Source organism: Oncorhynchus masou, chromosome 17 (assembly GCF_036934945.1).
Source record: "Oncorhynchus masou masou isolate Uvic2021 chromosome 17, UVic_Omas_1.1, whole genome shotgun sequence".
Taxonomy (NCBI): Eukaryota; Metazoa; Chordata; class Actinopteri; order Salmoniformes; family Salmonidae; genus Oncorhynchus; species Oncorhynchus masou.
Genome location: NC_088228.1, coordinates 12,925,265 through 12,945,019, shown reverse-complemented (window position 1 = coordinate 12,945,019; position 19,755 = coordinate 12,925,265). Strand labels below are relative to the sequence as shown.

The 19,755-nt window shown below is 42.9% G+C and overlaps 1 protein-coding gene across 2 annotated transcripts in view; it reads left to right on the top strand.

Annotated features, from left to right (window-relative positions):
- Positions 1–17,076, top strand: part of LOC135558514 (small conductance calcium-activated potassium channel protein 2-like) — a 43,653-nt gene extending 26,577 nt beyond the window's left edge. For both annotated transcript variants that reach the window (XM_064992372.1, XM_064992374.1), the window contains exons 5-9: positions 8,846–8,987; positions 9,251–9,361; positions 9,801–9,928; positions 13,169–13,238; positions 16,727–17,076. In XM_064992372.1, coding sequence (XP_064848444.1) covers positions 8,846–8,987; positions 9,251–9,361; positions 9,801–9,928; positions 13,169–13,238; positions 16,727–17,032 — 757 coding nt within the window. In that variant the 3' untranslated portion in view covers positions 17,033–17,076. The remainder of the gene's footprint in view (positions 1–8,845; positions 8,988–9,250; positions 9,362–9,800; positions 9,929–13,168; positions 13,239–16,726) is intronic.
- The last annotated feature ends 2,679 nt before the right edge of the window (positions 17,077–19,755 follow it).

Genomic DNA, 19,755 nt, shown 5'->3' with positions numbered 1-19,755 from the left:
AGTCAACAGGAACGCTCGCTGCCAATCTTTCAGTCAGTCAGACGGTGAGTTGCTCTCTTACGCTTTGCTTGCTTTTTTATTTCCTCCCTTTCCATCTCATACTTCCTTGCTCTCTTAACCCCTCACTAACCACTTCCCCCTGCACCCTGGAGCCACGTAAGGACCAGCAGAGAAAACAGTGTTTGACCTTGTGGCTCCACCTCCACATGAAATGGAAAAGAAGTAGCGTGAGATGCAACTCGAATCCAACTTCACCAAATAGTCTGTTGGCACACATTCAAAAGAACACTCTGTTCATCAAGCCTACAGGAATGAATAGTGTATTGCTGAAGGTACTTGCATAAAGCCTTAAAGTAATACCGTCACAAGGATGGACACACTGTTTTTTTTCCTGTCTTAGATTTTACCATGAAAGATACCGGTGTTGCCAAATACTGTGAAAAGTATGAATAGAACGTATGGATGACATTGTTGGTGTTGTATCTGTCTGGTAATCTTTCAACATTACAAAGGAAAACCATAGAACCACAGGGAAATGTAACCAAGCTCTACAGTCGGATGTCTATGATACTTGGACGCAACATGCGGCTGGACTCAACTCCATGAAATATCTAGAGTGGCTAATGGGGTCAGGATAGATGATATGCCCACCACACGCTCCGTGCCAAACTAGTCCGCAGCAGTGCATGCAATATAAGGCAGTCCAGTTATGGTTTCAATTTGAAAATAACATGTTTCCGTGTGTTTGGGTAAGTGTTTGTGTGTCTTGTGAGTGTGTGTGTGTGTGAGTGTCTATAATGTTATGTTGTACTTTCTATTTCCCCACTATGCTGCTCCATAGGGATACCATGTGAGTCCTCGCTCTCTAGCCGTGGAAAAACTATCATTTTGCACCGAGCTGGCGCCACTGCTGCCCTGAGTGGGTGAGGGATGGGGGTGGGATTGGGCGAGGGGCAGCCCCCCCAAAAAAACTGCTATCCTTTCCAAACAGAGTAAGGCAAAGGGGGACTAGGTATTCGCCCCTTAGTCGGCATGAATGTGGCACCCACATCCTCAAAACCCCCAAAATATGTCAACAAAGAAAAATACATTCAGTGGCTAGGAGGCGAAACCTATGATTTGAGCAGCACTTTGAACCAAGCGTCTCTTTCTAAACTGTTTTGTTTTGTGGTAGCAAAAAGGAGGAGGAGGAGGAGGAGGAGGAGGAAGGAGTTTGTGCTAAAATGGAGCAGCTCCTTCAAGTCACCTTCACCAGCAAGCCTGAGGGCAATTGTCTTTTTTTATTCCTCTTCCTTATGTAATTGTTATAGATCCATAATGTGCCCACTCTTTTCAGCATCTACTTCCAAGATTTGCTGAGGAACAAAAGCTTTTTAGTCCTTTGTGTTCTCGTACATTACCATTCCATTATGAGTCTCCCCTCGAATAATTGATTGAATGATGTCGTAATCGTTAGGTATTCTACAGGCTTTTGTCACTTCTGCCAGCTGATTCAGTTTGCTCAAGACGTGGCAAAGGAATTTAATCTGAGATACATATTCATACAAAACATCCGTGCTTATTTGAGGAGAAAACAAATATCAAGTAATTTGTCTGGTACAAAGTCGTTAATGTGGATTTAAGCTCGATTTAGATTTTTTAAAACCAAATTTCTAACATTTAACCATATTATAATAACCCCATTAATAACCCCATTAACCCAGTGTTTCACGAAAGGCTCTTTAGCTAGGATGATGAATAGTGAGGGTGTTGCTGTCCGTTCTAGCACAGTTTCCAAAATTGAGTCATGAGGAGTTTCTTCAAGGCAAATGCAGTGTCTCCAGTTTGAAGTTTCATAACATGGATTGAGTTCTCACCTGTGGTAAACAATGAAACAGCATGGTAGTCTTCATGTTTACTGCTCTCGATCCCATCACTCCAACACACTCAAAAAAAAGAGGCGCTTGTTTTCCAAAGTGCTGTGCGTGAGTTTGGAAATGAATCTGCTGATGCACTGTTACATTGACCACACTCCTGAGCCAAAGGGCAGAACGGTGTGAGATTGGACGAGCACGGAGTCTGTCTGGAATAGACGGGCGAATGAAAGACACATGGTGGGTGGAGGGGACAGGAGGGGTGGTTGGCTGAGTTGGCAGGAACCGTGATGGTACAGTAGAGGGAAGCAATGCTGGTCATTCCTCCCTTGATACAGCTCCAGAGCTCCCCTACTTTATTGAAGATCCTCAGTCTTTTGCCGTTCTTATCAAACACCTCCTCTTTTGCGTCATGATGCTTTGCAGATTTCCTACTACTGTACCCATCTAACGTGGCATGCTTGCAGTTTTTCCTCATCCCCTCCCCCACTTATTTATCTTTCCTTCTTCATAACCAGCAGGCCTAATTCAGTCAGAACTCAGATACACTTGCATGCCTTGCCTGTCCCCCCTCCGGTCCTATCTCCTCTCTAACTCTTTCTCTCGCTCTGAAACAAAACACTTTTTTTTTTTCGAGGTTACATGAGACAGTCGTTTCTCACCCCGGTCTTCCTGGGGAACGCTTTGGAAAGTTAAGAGACTTTCCCTCATCACAGATTAACAGGGTCAAGTTACTGGCCGGTTACTGACCGATATCATGTGTGTGTTGTTGTCACTTGACCGGAAGACACAGTACACAGCTTCATGTAGAGCGGAATCCTAACCAGAGATACTTGTGCGCTTGAACTTTCACCACAACTAAGTTTTGTGTAAATCCCACATTAGTGTCTGTGTGAAAGGTCATGTGGACCTTCAAGCAGAGTTTGAGTTGTATCTTGTGTACCATTGGAGTATACCTCCACACTGTATTCTTCATGCCTGTTGATATTCCATACAGTAGTTATTACTGACAATGGACAAGCATGACCTAACAAAGTTCCGGAACACGATGATGTTGATGTTCATCAAAGAAAGCTTTTGAGGCTATAAGGCTATACGAAAGAGTTTTAGCTTTGCTCTTAAGTCCACAATGGCTGTTTGAAGGTGATATCCTGTAGGGAAGTTCTGTGTTATGTCTTCTACCACCTGAAACTTTTACTTGTACTATTTTTGGTTGCGTTGGCTGTGCTACGGCTTGTATCGCTTGCGTCATATTGTGAGACTTCGTTTCAAATACATGTTATTCCCATTTTGTTCAGTAAATGATAATTAAAAGAGACTTTTATCTTGACTCGACATGTTTGCTCGAATCCATTTGGAGTGCTTGCTTTGCATTTTGGCTGGATGATGCAAGCACAATTAGGTCTGCAGTTTTTTAAATTAGGTCATCCCCAGTTGAGTTTAATCCTATCTGTATGTTTACCGCCTCTGACACCCCCCCCTCTTACATTTCAACAAATTTGTCCCAAAATAATCTCTACCATTGCTCAAATTCTCATTTAAATCAAGGAGACTTGTAAAGATTCCTTTCATGTGCTACGATGAGTTTGCTTGATATGATGAGTTCCTGTAGAAAAGACTGTTGTTAGTACATGGACAAGCTAAGGCATATAAAAGTCCCCTTTTAATGTTCTTTCCACTGCAGTGGCTTATATTAGGAGCAAATGAGCCTGTCAGGGTCATGCTCAGGGTCATGCTAATAAAAATACTGCTTACTGCTCAATATACAGTATTGCGTTCTCAATAACTGGTTAAACCAGTTTTTCTAAATTTCACGTTTAATCAGACTTGCATGCAGCATGCCATTCAAGGAACAAATAATAATTGATTTGGCAGTATTGTCTACTCCTATATACTGTTGTCTTTATAGGTAACAGTTATTGATATCTCTAACAATTCTTTCCAACCAATGTTTTTGGCAAATGTTTCTATGTTACTTTTTAGTACCACAACTGACAACAGGGTTTGGAAGATTCAGAATACTCCTGTCATTTTGATTTCATTCCTCAAATAGCTTAGGTCAGGATATCCCAAACTCGGTCCTTCCCAAAATCTAAAGCTTAAGCTTCAACCTATAATATACGGCATAGACCAGGGTATTCAAATCTGTGTAGTGCTGTGTAGCAAAAAACAAAACATGTACCCAGGGAGGCTCCAGGACCGAGTTTGGGAAGCCCTGGCTTAGAAGACACATTGTCAGGCATTGCCACTGTATGTCCCTGGGACAAACCATCTGTTTCTTGCATGAGCTCATCCACATACGGTGAGAGACGGAGATAAAGAATTCTGGGGGAGATGGCCAGGGTTAAAGACCAGATGACATGAAGAGATGGCCAGGGTTAAAGACCAGATGACATGAAGAGATGGCCAGGGTTAAAGACCAGATGACATGAAGAGATGGCCAGGGTTAAAGACCAGATGACATGAAGAGATGGCCAGGTTTAAAGACCAGATGACATGAAGAGATGGCCAGGGTTAAAGACCAGATGACATGAAGGGATGGCCAGGGTTAAAGACCAGATGACATGAAGAGATGGCCAGGGTTAAAGACCAGATGACATGAAGAGATGGCCAGGGTTAAAGACCAGATGACATGAAGAGATGGCCAGGGTTAAAGACCAGATGACATGAAGAGATGGCCAGGGTTAAAGACCAGATGACATGAAGAGATGGCCAGGGTTAAAGACCAGATGACATGAAGAGATGGCCAGGGTTAAAGACCAGATGACATGAAGAGATGGCCAGGGTTAAAGACCAGATGACATGAAGAGATGGCCAGGGTTAAAAGAAGAGGAAAAAAGCATCATTGCATCCATTTGAACCAATTCCCATGACATTTTAGTCATTTAGCAGATGCTTTTATCCAGAGTGACTTACAGTAGTGAGTGCATATATTTTCATACTTTTTTTTGTGCTGGTCCTCCATGGGAATCAAACCCACAACCTTGGCTTTGCAAGCGACATGCTCTATCAACTGAGCCACACAGGACACACAGGGGTGAGTTGTGTACTTCAATACCACCCAGAAAAGTGACTTGTTTATGATGTTGACATTCTTCAATGGTCTCTCTTGTGTTGGCTGATGCGGTAGATAGATTGCAATGTGTCACCGGTTAGGTTGTTTTCAACACTGTGAATCAAGTGTTATTCCTGTAGTCTAACACACATTAAAGCCCTTTCTGGAAGGAGTCATTTAGGTCTAGTGCTCTCATCTGTGCATACTTGCAAATAGAGTTGCTGACAAAGTAAGGGAACACAGAGTTTTTTGAGGGAGCGATCTTACAAACAATGACATGTCTACAACACAAAGCCTACTTCTATGGGATGTTTTGCAAGGGTGGGAGACATTTTATTTCAGACAATTCCTCTGGTCTCACACTAGGTCGAAAGTGGTGCCAGCTCTTTTCCATGCTATGCCAACACTCTACACAGTATATTGAGAGCTTCAAAATGCCATCGACTGGCTCTGCATCCGTAGCTTCCAGTGCCCATATCACTGTAGTCTATAGACATTTTGTCTGAGTCCTCTTCAAGATTCAAGAATTTGGGGGAAAACCTATCTACAGTTTTGTACGCATCTAAAAACAAAAGATTCCACACCAAACCATGTCCAGTCATAAATGTAGAGAGTCACAATAAGAGTATTCTTAATGCACATACATGGTGATACAGGGAAACCATACACTGCAACGTTACACCATTGTGGAAATGGAAAACAAACCTCTAGCATTGTCGTGCTCTAATCGCTTTCACCAGCCTAGAATCATTTGGACACTACGGCACTTAAAGTACTCCTCCTACAAAGGCGTAATTGGTGCCGTCAAGAGCAACCATGCAATTTGAGATAGTTCCAGTGTGTAAACCAGATTTTTCCCCAACCCCGATGAAGCCAGTGATTGAGTGGAACTCATCATGATACAATAAGCAATTAACACAACGGTAGAAGCAACTAACTTTCAGGACATATTTCACCTCTTTCTTTACAACTTAAGTTCACATGAATCACATGAATCAGAGCATAAAATAAGAAGCAGTGTAATATGTTGACAGAAATGACTTCCACCAGGTTCTGTCACAGAGTTAGTGATCTGGAATGACTCATGTATTTGCCTGGTTTAGTCACAGATTGTCTAAAATTAGCAAATTAGTCACTATAGTGTTGTCCCCCTTGCTCTAAGCCTTGTCAGAGAGGATGCTATTGAAGGCTAACGGTGCTGGATTCAGTGCGTGTCGCAGAAGTATCACGTTATAGCTCGATTGAAATTTAAAGGCAATGTTCCCTCCCTCGTGGAGACTGCATTCATGGTCAACGCTGCATATGTCGGGCTTTACATTTACATTTTAACACACATTTTCCGCCATACTTCCACGATACGGATTGAATCCAGCCCTAACAATCCAGGTGAAAGAGAAGGGAAGTCAAAAACATTGAGCTTCTTAATGCGTTTTTACTGGTCTCCAGCGTACAGATAAGAGACTGTTTATATAAATATTCAACCCCCATCCACTTGACAATATTGTGATATTTGTCAAGGATGGTTTTCACTTTGTCGTCGCTCTCTTTGCTCTCAATATACTGGCTTTTCAGCATGCAGGATGCAAACATCTTTTTAATGCCTGCATGGTATTGTATCGACGTGCTTTTTTGCATGCCATAGAGTCGCTTGAACCCACACTATTGACTCTGAGGAAAAAAGGATCATGTTGTTTTTCCTGACATTGAGCATGAAAGCAGAGTTGACATAAAGGAAAAATCCACTCAAAAACCGTCTTTCTGTATTTCTTTAATTAGTTGATACAGTCCCAAAATGTTTTGGATGTCAGCAGTCAAGTTTTCAAGATACTGGACTTTCAAGAAGCAAAGTGTCACCGGGCCACATCATATAATGCATTTTGGATCATCGTGATCGGGGCGGCAGAGAGCCTAGTGGTTAGAGCGTTGGACTTGTAACCCAAAGGTTGCAAGATCGAAGCCCCGAGCTGACAAAGTAAAAATCTGTCTTTCTGAACAAGGCAGTTAACCCACTGTTCCTAGGCTGTCATTGAAAATAAGAAATTGTTCTTAATTAACTGACTTGCCTAGTTAAATAAAGGTTAAAAAAAAAAAAAATTTGATATGGCTGGTGACACACTGTATATTGAGCTTCTTGAAAACTTGACTGTTGCTATGCAAAACATGTTGCGACTGTATCATCAGTGGACTAAAGATAGAAATACCAAAAGATAGTTTTTGAATGGAGTTTCTTTTCAGGACATCAGAGTTCAGCAACAACTGCTGAATACACGGTTTGTTCCTTAATGAAAGTGATCTGTCTAGGAGGAGATTTTCAAGAATGATCAAGAGTTCCAAACTTGGTTCATCTACTCCAGGTGTTACAAATTGTATTTCTGCATTGATTAGATTAAATTGTTCCGGCCATTTTTATTCCACATGCTGGGTCACTGCTGGATAATCAAGTCATTAGCATATTCCTAATTGTTTTAACAAGGATCCCTTTCGAAGAAAATCTCTGGGAGCAAAAATGTCATCCTCTTTATCCTTAATAGTCATCCTGTGTACTTTGAGAGCTATTAGTAATCCAGCTGAACAATGAGTCTCAGTATTATGACTCCTCCTAGACAGCACCTTAGCCAATCAGGGATGTAGTATGTAAAGAAAGGTAGGTTTGGGCTGGATGGGTTAATTTTGGGACTTTATCCCACAATGCAAAGGGGATGGTAATGTCATCATCAATGTTGACATTTGAGGCGGTGTTTTTTTTAAATCTATCTGCTGTGGTTTTAGGGTTAGTGCTATCATGGATCCTTGGGATGTCCCTACCCTAAACACTAACCTTAACCCTTACTTAACCCTAACCTTAACCCTTACCTTAACCCCTTTAAATGTCAACTTCAATGGGGTGAAGTCAGTTGGGACGTCGCAAGGGTCCCGTTTAGACGTTGTGCTTTAAGGGGCATTGGCTATCGCATGGTTTTCTGCCATTTTTCAGCAAACAGACTGATGAAATGAAGTGATACATTTTGAAGGGATGATGTTCATAACCAAACCTTTGTTGGGGTAGTTCAAACTCTTCACATTACAGATCCAAAGTAGTTTTTCCCCCATTGTGCTGTAAGAAATGAGAATTGACACTCTCCTTTCTTTAAACAAAATTATGTCGATGGTCAAATATATTGTCCTCTCTTGTAGAGCAAATGCAAATGATTTGGGTGCATTGATTCAGAATCTGTTGGGGATGAGTGCTGATCAAAGTGGTTATAGAATTTTAGATGTCCAGTGATTAGTTTGGATTCAAATCCTGTAAGACTCAAACTTAAAAGATCAATTGCCTGCGGTTCTCATAACGCTTAAATGCATAGCTGCATAACTTAATGTATGTCACTTTCTTTATTCCAATCATCTTCCAGAATATTTTAATTGCTATGCTAATGAGTAGGAGATGTATGTCTGGATTCATGTCTATTTTTAAATGCTTCTCAATTGATATCATCTATCGTCTCAAGTTGTTTAATAGACACTGATACATACAGTAAATGTTCAGTGTTTTGCTGTGGAGAATTCTCAAACCGCCATCAGCATTTAATTAGATTCTTTAAAAGGATTATTGAAATCAATTGTGTTTTCCCTTCCATATCATTTTAATTTGGCTCCTCATTGAATGATTGAATTTGTATCTTCATTTACCACAGAGCATTGACTGAACAGCTACAGTATATTGGAATGTGATGGCACAACTTCATAACGTTTCACCATGTTGTTTCCAACATGGATTGGGTGCTTTTTAGATGTGTAGTGCAGGCATGACGGAAGGTGAAACACTATGCACATGTCATTTCTTTCTTCTTCAACCACCTCTGTTAGTTCACGACCTCTCCAGCATGCTCAGGTTTCCTTTACAGTATCGGGTGTCACTGATGTGCATCTTCCTCTGTTTCTCTCTTCCTTACTTTAGGTATCATGACACACAGGAAGTGACCAGTAACTTCCTGGGAGCCATGTGGCTCATCTCTATTACCTTCCTCTCCATTGGCTACGGAGACATGGTACCTAACACGTACTGTGGGAAAGGTGTATGTCTGCTTACAGGGATCATGGTATGTTACTTGTCATTGGAAATTCATTTTTTTGTGTGTTTCATGCAGAATTGCATGACTAATAGACATATTATTCCCATGAAACAGCCATGTTTTAAATCTGACATCTATTTCTTCAACTTAATACTTCAACTTTATTCTAGAGCAGCTCAACATCTTGAAATGTTTCCCTCCAGGCAGTCACCTCACTATTAATACAATAACTCAACAGTCACCCTTCACATTATTTCATTTCTGGGCCTGACTATGTTTCTGACCAATAGGGAGCTGGCTGCACTGCACTGGTGGTCGCCGTGGTAGCCAGGAAGTTGGAGTTGACCAAGGCTGAGAAGCATGTCCACAACTTCATGATGGACACACAACTCTGCAAACGAGTAAGTTACTCAAGCTCTCATTCTAGTGGCGTCTTTGATCTTCCACCACTGAGCACTACTGTAAATGTCACATCCCTTACTGTATGGGAGGTTATATTACAATAATACAATAACTGTCATTTATGGTTCCTGATGGAACAGGGTAAAACAAATTCATGTCCCTGGTAAGAAGTTTTTTTCATCGGTTTACCTTTCTCAATTCAGTTTACCTTTCTCAGTTCGGTTTACCTTTCTCAGTTCGGTTTACCTTTCTCAATTCGGTTTACCTTTCTCAATTCGGTTTACCTTTCTCAATTCAGTTTAGCTTTTTCAATTCAGTTTACCTTTCTCAATTCTCTAAAAGTAAATCAACATAGAGTATTATGTTATGAACAGGCAGTTGTTCGGGACACCCTGCCTTTGCCCGAGGGTTCACATGCGTTTCCTCATTGGTCGGCAGGTAAAGAACACAGCTGCCAATGTACTCAGGGAAACATGGCTCATCTACAAACACACTAAGTTGGTCAAGAAGATCGATCACGCCAAGGTGCGGAAACACCAGCGCAAGTTTCTACAGGCCATCCATCAGTAAGTGTTGTTTCCCAAAGATCATGACTCCATCGTTAGCATGTCTGAAGCCTACGTGGACACATACAGTTGTTTTTACCACCTGTTGTTAAGTTGTTAAATACATGTTATTGTCTTTATTGCTCTTTGTTGTAGAGCTAGTAACAGTAGTAGTGGTTTTAGTTGCACTGCTAACAGTATTTTTGTGTAGATGTGCATCAGTGGAGGCTGCTGAGGGGAGGACGGCTCATAATAATGGCTGGAATGGAGTCAATGGAATGGTATCAACCACATGGAAACCACGTGATTGATGTGTTTGATACCATTCCGTTGACTCTATTCCAGATATTATTATGAGCCATCCTCCCCTCAGCGGCCTACACTCTTGTGTTTTCTTCACAGCACTCTCAGGCAGCGGCGTCACTGGTGGTCTTTGTTATAATGTCCTTCCTTTCCCACTCTCAGCCATTTCCTGTGACAATATTCTGTGTGTTCGGGTTAGCTAGATGTGTTATTTAGTTGTGTACTAAAACACTAACACGCACACACACTGGATACCGCACCTAACAAATGGTCTGTACACACACACACACCCTGTAATGTAATGGTCCTCCTCCCCCTGCCCTTCCCCTCCTCAACCCTTACCCTGTGCTTACAGTGAGAAGTGTAATGGTTCACTTGTTTCGTGGATGTTGTGGGGTTTAAAACTTTGTACTGTGTTCTGTTTTTGTTTTGCTCTATCACTGCAGAGCTCAGAAGTAAGTTGAGTCTTCTATGTTCCTCCTGTTTCCTCGACATTCTCCCTCTCCATGTCTTCGTTTTGACATGCATGAACCTTCAAATGCTGGATGCCGGTTGTTTTGGTTTTCTTTCAATGTTCCATTTACCCCCATCCTCTGAATGGAATGACAAAAAGCATCAACATTACCACTGATGATGACATGGTAGTGGGGTGTCTGAAGAAAGTCAGAGGCATCTGGCAGTATGAGCTTGTTGGGGCTTGTTGGCTAGGCCGGAGTCCATTCATCAATGAAGTCACCATCTATGATGTTACCATGATTAATATAGAAACAATATGTAGGCTATATTAACCTGCATTGTAGACCCATCCCTGATCCTGATTTTGTGGTTAACACTTAATCTCAAGGGTTTGAACAGTCTGCTTTTGTTTTGAGGTATTTTTTTATTTTGTATTGCCATCAACACTCAGACATATCAGACACTCACAATAAAGAACACAACTGCAGTGGCCTAGTATCTTAACTCACCCTAGCAGGACGTACCCCGGAAACCAGCTTTAGAGTCATTTTTGTACCCAACTCTGATGCCTTTCCTTCACAGACGCTATATAGGAAAGAACGGGCCTTGCTGGTAGCCTCTAGTTAGATGAAGCTGAATACAGAGCCTTTGCTGTGATGTCCTCATTTGCACATCAATGAATGTCCTTGACTCAGAATTAGCACTTTGGGGAACTTTCTGCCTGCCTCAAGTCACCAGGATGTCGATCCATTTTTATTTATTTGTTATTTCACCTTTATTTAACCAGGTAGGCTAGTTGAGAACAAGTTCTCATTTACAAGATAAAGCAAAGCAGTTCGACACATACAACAACACAGAGTTACACATGGAATAAACAAACATACAGTCAATAATACAGTAGGAAAAACAGTATATAGACAGTGTGTGCAAATGAGGTAAGATAAGGCAATAAAATAGGCCATAGTGGCGAGGTAGCATGATAGCATGATATAGCAATTAAACACTGGAGTGATAGATGTGCAAAAGATGAATGTGCAAGTAGAGATACTGGGGTGCAAAGGAGCAAAATAAATAAATACAGTATGGGGATGAGGTAGTTGGATAGGCTATTTACAGATGGCCTATGTACAGGCACAATGATCTGTGAGCTGCTCTGACCCATTTGATTGATTGGTGTGATGTCATCACTGACGTCATTACTTTAAACCAATGCACAAATATCCTCCCAAGGTATTTAAATATTCATTGAAAGTGATTAAAAAAAAGTTTAACCTTTATTTACCTAATCCGATATAAGTAATCACTTTTCCAAGGGCGACCAGATCAAGAATGCAAATGCGGTGTTTAGGAAGTGTAGTACAGTACATAAATATCATAAAGCAGTCAATTTAAAGTACACTTTTTTCAGTGTTTTATCGACCAATGTCATAGAAAAGTGCCACTTGTATAGATACTGTAAGCCACATTCACAGGGTATGGCCCTTCCCTCACATACACCCTCCACACCTTAAGTGCACATCACTCTCAAGTCACTGCAAGCTCACCCTATGACTGATGTTTCTCTGACGGCCTGCCACTGAGCTAGCTGTAAGGGTGTGACAGCTGGGAGCACACATAAAGGAATGTCACCTTTATAAAAGGCTCTATTTTTGATAATATTTACATTTATTGTATTTTTTATTGGGGGGGGGGTATTCTGTTTGGACTTTTATTTGACTCATAGATTTTTTTTGCGTTTTTGCATGTATTGGTTTGGCGATGATCAGGATTGGGAATGCTTGTATATGCATGCAGGCTGCTCTCTCTCCTTAACGTCCTACCAGAGAGAGTTCTTCTGACAAACATGTGTTGCTCTCCCCCCCTCCACCTTGATGACCCACCCGCCTACCACCCCCCCTGCCTCTGCCCCCTATCCCCACTCTCTACCCTCTCCACCTCTCCTGCCTCCTATCCCCACTCTCTACCCTCTCCACCTCCCCTGCCTCCTATCCCCACTCTCTACCTCCCCTGCCTCCTATCCCCACTCTCTACCTCCCCTGCCTCCTATCCCCACTCTCTACCTCCCCTGCCTCCTATCCCCACTCTCCACCTCCCCTGCCTCCTATCCCCACTCTCTACCCCCCGCCTCTGCCTCTGCCTCCTATCCCCACTGCCTCCTATCCCCCCCCGCCTCTGCCTCCTATCCCCACTCTCCACCCCCCTGCCTCCTATCCCCACTCTCTACCCCCCCCGCCTCTGCCTCCGCCTCTGCCTCCATCCCCACTCTCTACCCCCCTGCCTCTGCCTCCTATCCCCACTCTCTACCCCCCCCGCCTCTGCCTCCTATCCCCACTCTCTACCCCCCCCTGCCTCTGCCTCCTATCCCCACTCTCCACCTCCCCTGCCTCCTATCCCCACTCTCTACCCCCCGCCTCTGCCTCCTATCCCCACTCTCTACCCCCCCCCTGCCTCTGCCTCCTATCCCCACTCTCTACCCTCTTCATCCCCCCTGCCTCTGCCCAGACTGCGCAGTGTGAAGATGGAGCAGAGGAAACTCAATGATCAGGCCAACACGCTAGTAGACCTGGCTAAGGTAAGAAGACCCAGATATACAGGCCCCAATCCAGGCCACTGCCCTGGCTTATAAAGGCCATGCGGCAGGGTTTTTCAAAGGTTTGCAGCTGGACGCCGGCCGCAGCATTGATGTGTGTGGCATTTGCACTCCAGGTTTCTATTTTAAAATGTTCAGAAGCTGGTGCTTTAATGTGTGTTTGCACTGCCAGACCCCCACCGGTCTCTCTTCACCTGCGGTTAAAGCAGTCTGTCTTGGCTTAGGGAATAGAGCATTGGATAGCCATGTAAATAACACCTAAACTCTTTGATGTTCGTTATTCACCTTCTCAGTAGTAGTCATTAGTAGCCTGTTCAGTTGAACAGACAGCAGGGCTTTGTTGTGAAGTCGTTTGTAGATTATCCCCTAAGTTTGACTCGGCTAATGACAGATATATGATGATGAAAAATGACCAATTAGCTCAGAGAAATGCATTCTCTTGTTAACTTAATTGAGGGGCTAGAGTCCTGTGGTATTAGTCAGCATCCTGACAAGACATCCTTGATCCTGAATTGTCCTGCTATTATGACCGGTGGAATATAAGGAGGTTGAACACTTCCAAAACACAAACTGTATTATTGTGGGGGCGATAGCCCCTAATAGTATATGCATTGGTTTAAGCGCAATGTTAAAATTGAATCTCCCTACCATAAAATCTATGCCAATATGACACCAAAAAAGACAATTTCTTGCCCCGAACGACAGCGTCCACAAAGTGACCATTTGACTTTCCAGCATTTGGACAATAAGTTTGTAGGGTTAACAGTTTTGATTAAATGTATAATTTATTGCTCTCACGTGCTCATTTAAGTCCATTAACAACCAATGATGTTCTACCCTTTTCTAGCATTTCTGACTATGCTAACATCTTTTCAGCCAAATCTCAGTTCTGAATTAGGACCAAAGCACTTAGGTTTTTTTTTTTTATTTAACCAGGCAAGTCAGTTAAGAACAAATTCTTATTTTCAATGATGGCCTGGGAACAGTGGGTTAACTGCCTGTTCAGGGGCAGAATGACAGATTTGTACCTTGTCAGCTTGGGGGTTTGAACTCGCAACCTTCCGGTTACTAGTCCAACGCTCTGACCACTAGGCTACCCTGCCGCCCCACTAGTAGCTAGCTAATGTAACAGTAGTCCATCCCCTCGCCGGGCTCAAACCAGGGACCCTCTGCACACAGACAACAGTCACCCACGCAGCATCGTTACCCATCGCTCCACAGAAGTCGCGGCCCTTGCAGAGCAAGGGGAACCACTACTTCAAGGTCTCAGAGCGAGTGACGTCACCGATCGAACCGCTATTAGCGCGCACCACCGCTAACTAGCTAGCCATTTCACGTCGGTCACACTAACACCACTTGGATGAGAGGCAAGCTACAAGGAAATGAAGCTAGCTATATTTTTCTTTCAAAAGATTTTCACATGGCTAAAGCCATCTGTGCAAACTGTTGGCCTTGGCACTTACATGCAATCACAGCACAAACAAATAAGCACAATTTAGATAGCTGCCATTGCCAGTTAGCTAGCCAACTACCAATAGCCAGTAATGTTAGCTTGCTAGCTACAAGCCAACAAGCTGTAACTTTAACTGTATGGACAGTTAGCGATGCACCGGCACAACAATATCTCCCACATTCTTCCACAAAGCACAGTTCATAGTCAACACTAAACTTTGGGAAACTGCCATGCTGCTAATGTATAATACATGTTAACGTTAGCTAACGTTACTCCATACACTAGTCAACCTGGATTGCTTAGCTAGCTAACGTTACAGCCCTTACCTTATGCCTTTATTCAGTACACTCCCTCCTCTGTCAATACAATTTTCTTAATGTCATTATAATCCAAATTTGCACTGACTGACTAACACAGTGTCAAGTTTACTTTTCAATGTAGCTAGGGGGTGGGGGTGCACCCAAGTCAAACAACACCAACATACTGTAATTGCTTGCTTGTATGACCTTTGGGCAATCAAAAGAAAATGCCATGCTTGTTAACTTGGTTAGCTATGTGACTGTTTTCAATACATCAACTGTTTTAGACTTTTTTTCTTCTTTTTTTTGTAACCAAGCAAGACAAAGAAACGTTCAATCAGTACTGAGTGAATGAACAACAACAAAAAGCTTCCTGTCGTCACCAGACTGTCCATTTAAATAGTGTCAAGATAATGCGTCATGACAGGGTTCGTAGAGTACGCGTTAACGTCACCGCCCTGGGATCTGAAGGTCCCGGCCCACGCACAGTGTTAGGTGGCTCTTATTAAAAGAGCATCGTTGAGTGGCAATGGCCAGGGACTGTGGTGTGGGTATTACTGCGCACGTCTTGACAATAGTGTGTGAATACGGCCCGTAATTTAGGGCGTTGTGAGCATCTGCAGGAACATCTCCCCCTTGTGGCACTTTTGATATTCTGGATTTCCCTTGATTGTCAATGCGATTTAAAATGTGGGTCAAAAGAAAAGGGAAACAAAACTATTATCTGAGTTTTTCGGGGGCGAAGCACACTGTCTACCAGTGTCCTAACTAGCTAGCTAGCTACCGGTGTTGCCCCCACCTCCCACTTGCTGTGTAATAGAGTCCTCCTAGCTAACTAGCTAGCACACAGTGGGGCAACAGGCTGGGGCGAAGTACACTGTCTACCGGTGTGTTAGCTAGCTACCCATCCCGCCTGCTGAATACCGGAGTCCTAGTTGGCTAGCTAACTAGCACCCAGTGTCCTTCTCTAATGCTTGCCAGAACACCTGCCTTCACTGTCATTAACAGAACTGTGGAAACAGTGCCAACACCCCATCCTCTTCTTCTGTGGAGTTTATCGGCGGTTAGCATCCAACATCATTTTTGTTATATTATCCATATTGACTTAAATGGGTTTCTGGTTTTTCGCTTCCCTCTGGAAAATCTGCTGCTAATATTAAATAAATAATCATAACTACATTATTTCTGTTGCCGTTTGTCATTATTGTGTATTTTTACTTTACTTCTATTGCTGTGTTATGCTGTATAATAATGTTGCATAATCACCTTCCAGTGTAAAAAAAAAAAAAAAATACAGTTTAATTTATTTTGTGGTCAAAAGCTGTGGTGATATTGATAAGAAAAGATCCCTACCAATTAGGTTTTTCCCTAGTTGCTACCCCTTCTAACCCAGATAGTTATCTTTCCTGTCAACTCTCATATTGACATCAATAGATTCAGATTCCAGTTAGTAGTTTACTCTAGCATGATTTATTTATTAATTAATTTGTTCATTATTATTACCTCTTAAGGGGTCATTTGCAACTGATGTGAGTTCAAAGCTACCAGTCTAATATTCACCATATAGTGATAATGATACTATATAGAATTTACATGCATATGCTTTGAGAGCAATTTATGGCAAGTGTCAAATGACTACATTTCATATACACAATAAATACACTTAGCATATAACATAATAGATCCATCACCTCGTCTCTCTCCTCCTCCTCCTGCAGACCCAGAACGTGATGTATGACCTGGTGTCGGAGCTGCAGGAGCGCAGCGAGGAACTGGACAAGCGGATCGGCATGCTAGAGGAAAAGCTGGACTCGGTGACGGGCAGCCTACAGGCTCTGCCCTGTCTCATCTCCCAAGCCATAAACCAGCAGCAGCAGGAATTCCTGGACGGCTTCCTGCACCGCTTCCGGCCCACCTCACTGGGCTCAGAGCGCTCCGAACGTTCCGAGCGTTCCTGGACCTCCACCGCCCGCCGGCGTCGCTCGCCCTCAACGGCGCCGCACACCTCCTCTGACAGCGGTTAGCCCCCCCCTCGGAGCCACCCAAAACGACCCTAAACCGCACTACCCCCCCCCCCCCCCCCGATGACAACCCATAACATTCCTCTAACCCCCTAAGCCCCCCTCTACGTCACATCCAAAAACCAACACCTCTACGACTGAACTTCCAGCGTGGGACTGAACTAGAAACTGCTCCAATGCAAACCATTAAAAACTTTGACACATCCACTAAACAACAACCTAAACGACTTAAACCGAGGCAAGTAGAGATATGGTTTATGTTTTAGCCATTGTATGGCTGTTCAAGTTAGCTTTTTTTGTAAAAGCCCTTGTATAGTTAAATTGACTGAGTTTAGGGTTGCTGGGGTGAGAGCTGGCTATCACACCGGAGCGTCCTTAACCCAGTGAGGAGTGGGGGTGGGGGGGATAGGGGTTGTGCGTCCGTGGAGGGTCTGCCTGGACTTTCCTGGCCTGGTCAGACCATTCTACGGGGTCCGAGGAGGATAGATGACACCTTTGTCCACACGGAGGGGCACATCAAACTGGTGGACTTCCCTTTTACAAGACAGGTGTCATGGTTTTTCCCCGTAAGCCAAGGTGACTGTTTAAGAGGGCCTCTGAAAGCTCTGACGTCAGTTCATTGTTGAATTTCACTTAAGGTGAGGTGGGGGGGTCACGCAAAAGGAGAGCAAGGGGAATGCACATGACATTACTACTGAGTAGGAAAATTTACACGAATGCCAATTTCAAAGTTTCCGTTTCCTTGTTCTTACCAAGGGAAAGTTGAGAGCGACTATCTTTTTTAGTTACATATTGACATGTGATTTTTCAGTGCCTGAATGTACAAATAGTAGAGGGTTATTTAATTACTAATTTCAGAGCAAGTTTTTTACGATGTCAACACTGAATACAAGCATTGCATTCCTTTTTCAGATACATTCCTCTTCAAAAACTCATAGAAATTGTCTTAATGTAATGCATAACATTGCCTCCATTACACAATATCTCTTCATGTTTTGAAAACGTTTTTTTTTTTTTTACTTATGCTAACCACTAAAAACAGAATAGGTCAGAAAGAGAGAGTGAGAGAGAGAAAAAAAAGAGAGAATGTGTTTGAGGGAGAGAGTTCACTTCCAGCTCGATGCTGCGCACTCATACTCACACAAAACTATGAAATGTAGTCTACCTTTTCCATATACTCTTACAAAAAAGGGTTTCAAAAGGGTTCTACAGCTGTCCCCATTGGATAACCCTTTTTGCTCCCAGGTAGAACCCTTTCCACAGAGGGTTCTACATGGAACCCAAAGGGGTTCTACCTGGGAGCAAAAAGGGTTTGTCAAAGGGTTCTTCTATGGGGACAGCCGAAGAACCCTTTTAGGTTCTAGATAGCACTTTTTTTCTAAGAGTGTACAAACCAGAGCTTCCACAGCTATTCAGATAATGGCATGGCTTGAAGTCTGCTGTGAAACGGTGACCGGCACACGATACCGACCAAACTGAGAAACCAACCCTGTCCCTTGCATGGTTTTGTGCAAAAATGACGATGGAGCAAAACCTTTTGGATGGCTTGACGATTTGCATTTAGATTTATGTTACTTTTGTTGTTGTTACTTCGATTTATTGCTTTGGGGGCGGACCTAGGATTTCTAGAGTTGAAAATATAGAGAGTTGCAGTAATGTGTTACAGTTTAACAAATGCATTCCCTGTCTGAAATTGGCGTGAAGAAAAATCTCTCTAAAAATAAATCCTGAAAGATTACAAATAAAGTACTTAGCTACTTGGATGGCTAGAGACAGTAAACTAGTTCACAGTACCACAAGGTGTCCAAATGACGTATTACCTTGACCTCCTTCAAAAGGGTAATGGATCTCCCATTTAAGAAATTATAAGTGAGCGTTATCAATCAAGAAAACAGCATTACGATAGGACTTACGTAAGGAGAACAAACCTTATCAGAAAGTCAGTTAGACATGTTGTAGTCTGTCGTCCACCAAACAGTCGACCAAGTCTGTACCTGTAAGCATCCACTAGCGGTCAGGCTGTCCAGAGAGAGAGCTCTTGGTTTAATAACATGTTCAGCTTGCTGTGAAAGGGACTTAATCAAGCATGACTCTTCACTGCCCCTCTACACACTAACCATCCACTCCAACTGAGGGATATCACTCCATTACGGTATAGTCAGGGGTGGACTGGGACCAGAAATCGTCTCTGCTATTTCTAACACAACGGCCCTTGACGCCCCCATTATAAGCCAGATAATTGTCATTTCGCACAGAAAACGAAGTTGGACAGGCCCACTGTGCTAAAAAATGGACCAGTCCACCTGGCAAGTCCGCCACTGCTTATAGTCTCTCTTAAAAATCAGCTTTTACACCTTTGAGTTGATTGGAGGGTTACTTGATTGTGCTCTCACCTGTTCCAGGCATACCAGCGTTAACCTCTTCATATGTTTGAGATTTAACTCCTTCATCTGTCATCACCAAAAAAAAAAGCTCCATACCTAATTATATGTTTTACTATATTTTTGTTCCAACAACCATTTTAATGGTAGGAAAATTTGGTTGAAAAATGGGGGAACCCCTGTGTCCCTTTTCAGATTGCATTTAGTGCATGATACTTAGTATAGCACCAGTAAACAGACATCACAGGTGCTTGAAGGTCCTCTCCAGAGAGTGGAGGTACTTCAGCTGGCAGAGAGGAAGCAAAGAAAGAGAGAGAGAGAGAGAGAGAGAGAGAGAGAGATTAG